Genomic DNA, 10082 nt, shown 5'->3' on the forward strand with positions numbered 1-10082 from the left:
CTCCTCTGCTAACTGCAAATCATTATTTGAAGAAGCCAAACTAGCGTTCTTTGCTTCCAAGGTACTTTGCAGGTCAGCCATTGCTCGTTCCAGATCCCAGCAAGACTGCTTTAATGTGGCCACTTCTGAGCTCAGAGATTCCTGCTTCTGCTGGCTGTTTTGGCTGTGCTTCACTTGTGCCTGAAGTTTCATATTCAAAGCTGCAAGTTGGGCTTGAAGCTCAGTCTTCTCTTTGAGAGCCTGAATATGTCCCAAAAATCAAAACACAGAAATCTTAAGAGAAAATACATTAATGGCTGACTACAGAAAATGCCCAGCAAAATGGCTCTGCTAAAGCAAAGACCACCTGGCTCATAAAAAATTATTTTTCAAAGTGACATCTCACTTAGCAGGTACTTCAGTTAATCAAAGAAAATACAGAAGCAAGCACAGACAAGAACTATAGCATTATATGTCAGTAACCATGTCAGTATTTTGACTTAAGACACGTGCTTCCACACCTTAAGGAAGAACGCTTTCTACTGTACATGTTATACCATCCATCACCACAAAGAGAAAATGCAGATGTACAGATAGCACTAGCATTACTCTGGGTTTACCAACTCTCTTCTAATATGACTTTTTAAAAAAAAAAAACAGACAAACTTTTTTAAAAAACGTCTGAAGACTTTACTAACTTTATCCTCTTAAGTATCCTTGCAAAGTACCTTGTAAAGTTTTATATGTTAGTTTCCTAACGTATAACCTTATTCAACAATGTTTTTACAAAACACAATTCCCACATGTAATGAGTGGGAGGCTCTTGAAAACTAATTAACATATTAACATGATTTGCTAAATACAGAAATTCAAATTCATTTACTACCTGATTAGCTTCTAGTGACAGTGCTTCTAGCTGCCCTTCAAGTCTCATCTTCTCCTTCAGAACCTGCAACATGTCATCATGAGTTCCTGCGATGGAGCTTTCCATAGAAACACTGGAGACAGAAACATTGCATACACAGTTAAAGGGTTAGAATGCATCACTCATCTAGCTGAAGAAAAGTGAAGCTGAAATTAAGAAGTATTCAGACTTCACATGTGACACAGAATTTAGGACATTTTTAATGGCTTTAAGAGGGATCCAGAACACAGTGAAGCAACCTTTGACACCATCCAAAGAGAGAAAGAAATTCTGTTCACGCTAAGGTTTTATACATTAGTTTCCTATATTTGTAGCAAGCAGAATCTAGGGTGGCACCCATACATTTGTTATTTTACAGAAGCACCATGGTTGACTTAATGATATTTTGTATCTGAAATATCCCTTTATAAGCAGACAAATGTACATAACAGGAACACAAAACCTCCAATAACGACTGTCCACAATTGTCCACTTTCATGTGGAAGTGCCTGAGAAATACCAGCAGCTGCCTCAAAAGAAGGAAAAACAGGTATTTGGTGTAAGGGATTCCTTATGCTCCTTCCCTGATGTACAGCCAAGGAGTCTAGAGAAAAAGGACAAGGTCTCCTCTCTCTGCAAGAACTAAGTCTAAGCTGAAATCATTGCTGACAACTGATTTTGCCTTAGCATCGTGTGGCATTACACTTTATTCCAGCGAAGAAAAAAAAGTATTTCAAAATTAGCATGCATAAAACATGCATCTGCAAACAAGTGATAAAAAACACAACTGCACCGTTAAGGGCTTCACCAATCATCTACTTGCTTGCTGAATCACAGTTTAATATCTCCCATAGACACATAAGCTTGTGAGACTAAATAAATTTCATTCTAAAGGGCTGAAGAGGATAAGAGTATCTAGGACAAGACTCTTGACATTTCATAACTATTTCAGGTCTGAAAGATACATGCATAGATCAGGAAAAGGACATTAATAAATATCACTGAGTCAGTTATGTCTACACTTTCAGGCTTCAAACACTAATGTCACATCAGTGATTCAGTGAACAAATGTCTGTGTCCCAAATAATTACAGGTAGAAGCAACTGCTAGCAGAACATTTAAAACACACTGTCAGTGGCAAAAATATCTTTCTCTAAAGATATACTTAGTAAATCGGTACTCAAGTGAAGTGACCTTTCAATTTCTTTTAGAGTCCGTTAAGTTAACAACAGATTTGATAGCGACAAATTTAAGTTAAAACTGGATCCAAAGTTAGTAGAAGGGAATAGGCTGCCTATTCCAAGAAAGCATATTGCCTAATAATGGCCTTGCTGTACAGTGACCTTTCTTACCTGCTAGAAATACTGTCTCTTCTACTCCGTACTTCCCCGTTAGCTTCTTGCTCTTGGGCTTGATGCTGCACTGCTGCAGCCTGTAGCAGCACCTCACTGATGGAAGGAAATTGCCCCATAGCATCAGGATGTATCTTCTGACCATTTATTGTATATGGAACACCCTGTTTGCTTTCTGCATTCTGCAGACTGCTACACAGCCCTCTTCCTGACACGCTGCTGTAAGTAGAGCTGTCACTCTCATTTCCATCCAGCCTGATTCCCACTTCACTCCCATCAATCTCTGAAACACTATCTCCTGCCAAGGAGGAATTCTCTATTTGATCATCCATGTCAGAGGGTAGACTAATCTCAGAAACAACTGATGTTGGACCGCTTCTGCTTTGCTTCAGAGTCCCACCAGATAAATCAGTAGCCACAAAATTCCCAGTAGCGTTTCTAGAGCCTGAATCTTCAGTTCTGTAGTCAGCCAAGGACCGGATCTTACTGGGCTTAGACTTTGAACTTCTTCTCTCTTTTGAGGATGCTAGAAGTCCCAGGCTACCCAGTTTTGGCCCCCTGGGGACACTGGTCCGCAAAAAGGAGTATTCTTTTGTCATTGCTACAGTGCTAGCTCTTGGCAAGATTTCTGGATTTAACATCAGCTCAGGATCTAGGGTGCTGGAGGGCCGGTTTTTTGACGTAGACTGATTAGACTAAAAGAAGCAAAGAGTCAACAATAAGTTCCAGAATGTTACATTTGAAACAGTATCAAAATCTTATTTTGCTATAGAACTTAATACATAAAACTCTACACTTTTACATTAATACTTAAATATATGCATCATTTAATAAACAAGGTAAATCACATCAGCAATCAACCCTACAGAGGCTCAGTATATGCATGTCAAAAAGGATCAAGGTAGACTCCAAAAGCTAACTGAAAAATATAGGAAAAATTGAACATTTAGGTTACTTAAGTTTCTGGTTTCGGGTCCTGTCCCTCCCATCAATTTTGAGGAGCACAAAATAGTACATTAGAGATGAGGTAGAGCCAAATTTTGCATGTCCAGAAGAAGAAAAAAAAAAAAAGATTTCTCACATTTGAGAAAACTACGAATGCTTAAAGCAGAGAAAACAGTAATTTAGAGCACAAAAAGGATAAAATTCTCCAGCTGCTCAACAACACACCAAACGTAGAATAGTTGTGTGGTACTCACTCTTTCTTGATGTCTCTTCACTCTGTATTGTTTGAGCTGTTCTTCCAGCCGCCTTCTTGCTTGAAGCCTTACTTGTTCTTCTTTCTCCAACGGGAGCGAAGACTCTACTGAGCCTGTAAGTGAAAGGTACCTTTACAGTCAAACAGAAAACTCCAACACAAGCAAATCTGATGCAAAAAGGAAAAGGCACCTTTCACCATCAGCAACATGCTTCATGCTTAAGCAAGGAACGCAAGGAAAGCCCACTGGCATGCACCTCAGATTAACTTCTTCTAACATATCCTCGTGTAAGCATTGATAAAGTCTGTGTATTTCTATTGTTCCGTTTGCAAATGCTGTAGTTCCTCCACGCATCTATGACAAGAGATTATACAGCAAGAACAAAACTACTGCTGTCATTTAATCTCACCTGTCCTGCACTTCTGACAGTACTGAAATTATAAAACTAATCAAGACCTACGTAGTCCACTCATTCCCTACAGGCCAGAGAAAGACATTCCCTAGATATATTTTCTTTCTTTTTGTTAACTCACATTAAATCTTTCACATAGTAAGGCTTTTAAAAAACGTTATTTCAGAAGACTCCTGCAGCATCAGACACCTTAATATAAAGGCTTCCCCCTTCTCTCCCCTTTATTGCTCTGCTCTTCACCCCTTTATTAATCAGCTTAAAAAACCTGGTTCTGCTGTTCTATCTTCTTTTTCGGTTAATGTCACCTGTTACTCCTAATAATCAAGAAGAGTAGAGTAGCTTCAGGCCCAGAAAGCACAAATTCCCCTCCAGCATAAGAACAATTTTTAAACAGTAAGGCACATGCCTTAGCTGCAGCAGAGGGTGGTTTACTGAAAGAAAATGAATTGTAGTTCAAAGTAAAAGCTTACTGCAAAAATGAAATTTAGTCCAAGCTTAAATGATGGTATAGGATTTTAGAGACAGGCTCAGAGTAAAAAGCTTTACGCAGCAAGAGAAAGCAGGGGCACCACCGTAAACAGATGCTTACACAATTCAGTTTCTTGCATGGGAAGACTTAGTTTGAGAGACTGCAAAGCTTCTTTCCTAAGAACTATGCCCTCAGCACTAGTTCCCTGAGACTTCCTTAGGCTGTCATGGAAACCAGTCACACCTGGGGATGACTCTGGACCCTGTGCACTGCTGGTGGGGTCAAAAGATACAGGAGAGTCAGAGAAGAGCGACTCTGGCCCATTCTGGCAGGGGTCCACGTTGCTGTTTATCTCCAGACTTCCCTCTTCATTTGGCACTTCGATGATGTTAATACTGGTAGCTGGAAAAGAAAGTTTCACTGAGTTGCACTGTAAGCCATCCCATTTATCTTTACGCCTCCACCCAAATACTGTGCTACCATTACTGTCTTCAGACTGAGAATATGGAAATTGCTGATGAAAGTAACTGGCAAGAGGAATTTTATAAAGGACTTTTGATTCTTCATCTTAGAAGACCAGAACAAGTACCTTTCATTTCCTTTACTATGCTGCCTTCAAGCAGAACCTCAAGTGACCATGAAATACCTTCAAAACCTCACACGAGTTTTAAAGTCTTGTTTGGTTTAGACACATGAAACACCAAATGTAAGCAGTGTGATCTGTGTCACACTGAGTGGCAACCTACTACAAACAAGACTCAGCAGCTGCAGGCCTGTGCTGAATGATTCAGCTATTTGGTATGCTGCTGGGCACTGGGGAGAAAGCATCCACCAGCCCTACTTACAGCCTGGGCTAAGCAGAGTTTCCAAATTTTAGACAAAGTTTAAAGTTTTTTCAAATAGGATGTTTTCATCAAAAACACAGTAGCAAAGCTCACATGTATCGAAATAATAAAAAAATTAAAAGGCAATCCAAGAACCACTTCAATACCCATTTTATCTCCACTTATTAATATTTGATTTTTAGTTTTCCATCAGGAAAAATGCATCTTCAAAACCAGTTCAACACTTCACAGGTTTATATTTTGAATTTCTCACATACTTCTATTTCACTCCTTCAGGGACTACTTACAGTTATGAAACTGCTGTTGCACAAAGCTCTGTATCTAGTGTTAAATGCATTATTACAGATCTCAAAAGAGCAGGGTACTGAAATACTTCCTGTTCATTCCCACACCATGTGTAACTGGAACTCACTGGAACAACCTGAAAGATCTTGTTATTTTTTCACAAAGACGTTTGAAAATATTTAACATTTATGATCACAAAGTATTAGAAAGTGGAAAAATCAAGTTTCCTCTTTATATTTTTTCCTCCTCTCAGAGCTGCAGACTTGAATAAGCAGCCTACTTGGATTTTTTTGCTCACAGCAGCTGTACGGGAAAAGAAAAAAAAAATCAACAAACAAAACAGAACTGAGAAACGGATCCTCCCAAAATTAAGTGTTTCTAAGATTCATATGCAAAAATATTCTGTAGCCAGGAAGTCGATTACTACCATTCAATAAAACTTTAATTATTGATTTAGACCAGGCCATTAATATATTGCTACTACACTTTCCCCCCCATACAGTGAATCAACACAACCTTGTGAAAGCAAAACAATGAAAAGATAAAGCTACTGTCATTCACATATGTGGTGAACATTAAAGTACACCCTGAAATTAAACAAGCCACATGGGTAAAAATTACAGGTAGGAAGACAGGACTTTTTAATTGTTTCTCCCTTTTTGTACTGAACAAAGCAAAAGGTTTCCTTTTAAGTGCAGTCAAATTTCACTTCACAGTAATTAAAGAGGAAAAGATAAATTTCTGCCTCTAACCATTTGTTCCCACCTCCTCTACAGTGCATCCTCCCTTAAGCCAGCACAGATGTTTGGACAGTGAACCAGCTCAGAGGACACTGAATGTGGGTAAAAATAAAATTTTCAGCCTTAGGTTGACAAAACCCATCAGCTCGCTAAGATTTTAATTAAAAAAAATTTCAGTGTCTTATTTGTCACACAGAAAACATTTTAGCCATTTTAGCCTGAATCAGTTCTCTGATTTAGTTCACCATGTGGTCACAGAAACATCTGCAGGCATGATGGAAGGGCTGGGTGCAACAAGGATGCCAAGGAGGACAGAAGACAGGACTGCTTTTTTAATGCCTAACCAACTTAAGTCACACAATTTAAAGCATTTTAATACTAAAAGATCGTCAAAACTAAATTTAAAAAAGAAGTTAATGCTTAGAATAGCACGAGAAGTCAAAAATAAGAAGATACCTTGCACACTCAGAAGTATTATTTCTGCCCATCTTTCAGAAACTGCAGCTATTAATGCATCAGGTTTATACCTCATTTACATCTGTATCTTAACAACCGTGAGTGGTATACATATAGAAAACTGGTATACATATAGAAAACTGGTATACATATAGAATGCTGGAGCAAACTTCTGGAGGAATGGTTTCCTGGCAAATTCCTGAAGCCACAAGATCCTCTGAATCTAAATGCTGCCCTGAATTAAAGTAATTTAATCGCAGTAGTGTGAATACAACTGCAGTCTTTTTAGAACAGTGGGAAAGCAGATACAATTGAAGACAGTAGAAAGACACACTACCTATTTGTAAGCCATAATTCAATTGCTTGAGCTACGTCGCAACACAAGAGAAGACAGGAACACATGATCTCCAACTTCATAAAAGATCAATGAATCATCACATAACTACACTTTGCCAGCCTGCAAATGGGCAGTGTAAGAAATGCAAATAAAACCTCAGGACTCCACTTTCTTTCCAGTGACAAGATGACAAATCTGCAGTATCAAGGAAGGGCGTAAGGCGACCAACTTCAACACATGACCACCTCCTTTTACATAAGGAACCTGTATACCTTTGTGTATCTGCGCAGCCGCAACACATACACCCCCTCCACCCATCTAGCACTATATCCTTATATACCTGTAGAGCAAACATGGACATTTCAATGTGATGCAAGGAAAATCTTTTCACAATGAAAGCAGTTAAATACTGGAATGGGTAGAGAGGCTGTTGAATCTCCCTCTCTGGAGTTTTTCAGAATTTCACAGGACAAGGTCTTGAGCAACCTGATCCGGCTTCAAAGCTAGGTCTGCTCTGTGCGAGAGGCTGGACCAGACAACCCAGAGAGGCCCTTTCCAACCTAAGCCTGATTCTATGATCTACTCAGATCAACAGTCTCTTAACTTTCTTGTAAACAGCTGCACAGTTATTTTATTATAGAGCTTGTCTACATATAAAAGTCATTTTGAGATAATCTAGGAAGCACAGGCCAGCATCTCTCTTCCATAAGTGGAAGTTTAGAGAGACCTTTTGAGAACATTTTTGCAAAACTGATTTAATTTATCAGGAAAATTTATTCTGCCAGAATAAACTACTCCAGTCATGAGCTTACTTCACAACAATCATTTCAAACTATTACTTCTGATGAATTTCAGGCATATACTCTTGGAAACACTAACAGAAGACAGAGTAACACCCTGAGCAGGACATACTCAACTCACAGCTGACAGTACTTAAACTAATAGTTCGGTTTTGTTTTGAAATAGTAAGTTTTAAAACAAAAGACAGTTTTCCCACACACAGAGCCATAGCCTTCACCAAACTTGCTTAAAATTGACGTACAAGAAATTCCTGGCCTCAAGGGAAAAAGGTCCTTCAGCATCACCTGAACAACAAAACAGAGAAGTCTGGGTAAGAGTAGGAAATTATTTGGTGCATATTAAGTAACTTACTGTTAATTTCATCTGTTGTAACTGGCAACTCTGACTTGACTTTACAATCCAGAAGTTCTTCAGAGCTGCCAGGGTCCCCATTACTGCTCCTGTTCTGTAAGTGAAGGTCCTGCTGGACAGATGAGGAGTTCATGGCAAAAACGATCCAGATGCCTGGAAAGTTTCTCTTCCAAATAATTTGCCACCAGGTAAACTACCAAGTCCTGTTCCTCTCCATCAGCAGCAGCAGCATCAAGATGCTACACAGGAGCACAGTTCAGAGCTTCACAGCTGACAGTGTACAGCAGGCAGCTGATTCCTGAAGATCATGAAAACAGCTCTCAACCAAAGGAGTTGCATCCTCTAGGAAAAAAATGTAGTAAATTTACAAACATTTTTTAGAGCTTTGAAAAGATGAGTTAAAAAGCAAGTAGTGCTCACAGATTACCCACCAGTTCAACTTCAACATACAGAACCAGGACATGGAGTAGCAGCAGAGACAATAAAATGCAACCAGGTATCCAGCTGTTGTGAATAAGAAGTGAACTATTTAACAGCTTTTTTATTAGCACTTTTTTTTTTGAGTAGCATTGGTAGACCAGCATGATGACACAACAAGATAACATTCAGCAAGACAACTGATCGCTGTCCCCTTTAACGGAAATGCCTCTTTGGCCTCTGCTTTAATATGCAAGGCAGTATTCAGAGTAGCATTTTGTTCTGTAAATTAATCTGGACTTTCACACCATATATTTCATTTTAAGAACCTACTCCCATTTAAGTTACAATAACATTACTCAGAATGCAGTATGGAATTCAGATTTTTTTTAAAGGAAATTACATCATTACTGTTTACTTGTCTGCAGAGCAACAAGTATGTATCACTGTACAGAATTACTGCACGCACTGGCAGTCAGAACGTGGCCTGGGCTGCAGTTCAACACTGCCTTCTCTGACAGCACATCCAGAAGAGGACTTCCAAACACAGCTTATGGAATTTGCAAATGATTCTCCAGGCATTCGGATCTTACCTTTGGGTATAGATCCAGCCAACTAATACAATCTGACAGAAGCTATTACAAATAGGTGCTTCAAGTATTTTAATTTTGTTCTAATAGTTACTGACAGCTGAATTCAGATATTATGGTTCCTATTTATTAAGGAAACATAAGAAATACCCAGTTTAAAAAAAATAAATAAATAAAAGGAGGAGGGGGTATGGAAAGAACGAGAAAATGTCAAGTCAGGAATATTTTCATTACATTTTTTACATGAACACAAACATTTTAAGCAACATTCCTTCCATATCTCCAGAGAGCACTTGTGTAACTACTACTGTACCAAACTGTCCTGGTCACCCAGCAACACCCCTGGTTATCTCCAGAATGTTACTGAAGCTGCTAACAGCTCAGGATGCACAGGACTAGGCAATTATGTAGGTGACCCTTATGTAGGTGAGCTATGAAGGAGCCGGAAACCTGGAGGTTTATTTCTAAAACAGAAACCTCTACCAAACAGAAAGACCAATACCTCTACTGTGATTTGTTATTGATTTTAAAAGCTTTTCTGCATTATAAAGCTAACAATAAAACTTCTGGAAAAAACTGTCATTGTACGGCAAAAAAGATACTACACGACAGGCTACAAAGAGGAACTACAAACAAAAGGCAAGTGCAATTTACACTGACACCCTGGCAAAATTCAGCCAACATTTATCTTTTAATAATTAGGGTCATGAAGAATGGCTCTCTCCTGTACAACCCCTTCACATATATTAAACATTAGAGCATTTTGGCTTCAAAGCCTTTTTGTTTCCCTGGTAAGGACAGGCAGACATGCACACACAGATGTACACGGGAACCCAGCAGGGATCTGACGGAAAGGAACTGTACGAAAACAACCGATCTCGTTTAAAACACCAATAACCAGGACAGCAATGGAGCCCGGTCCCAGTCTCGGGCAGCGGCCTGGCA

At 39.1% G+C, this 10082-nt stretch overlaps 1 protein-coding gene across 1 annotated transcript in view; it reads right to left on the reverse strand.

The window, feature by feature from the left end:
• The window catches only part of LOC104548216 (golgin subfamily A member 3-like), a 22736-nt gene extending 14473 nt beyond the window's left edge, over positions 1–8263 (reverse strand). Inside the window, 6 exon segments of the mRNA XM_010194168.1 lie at positions 1–240; positions 866–977; positions 2236–2930; positions 3435–3547; positions 4436–4717; positions 8131–8263. The exon segment at positions 1–240 is cut by the window's left edge and continues 12 nt beyond it. Coding sequence (XP_010192470.1) covers positions 1–240; positions 866–977; positions 2236–2930; positions 3435–3547; positions 4436–4717; positions 8131–8263 — 1575 coding nt within the window.
• Positions 8264–10082: the final 1819 nt, after the last annotated feature.

This window comes from Mesitornis unicolor, unplaced genomic scaffold (genome assembly GCF_000695765.1).
Source record: "Mesitornis unicolor isolate BGI_N332 unplaced genomic scaffold, ASM69576v1 scaffold51181, whole genome shotgun sequence".
Taxonomy (NCBI): domain Eukaryota; kingdom Metazoa; phylum Chordata; class Aves; order Mesitornithiformes; family Mesitornithidae; genus Mesitornis; species Mesitornis unicolor.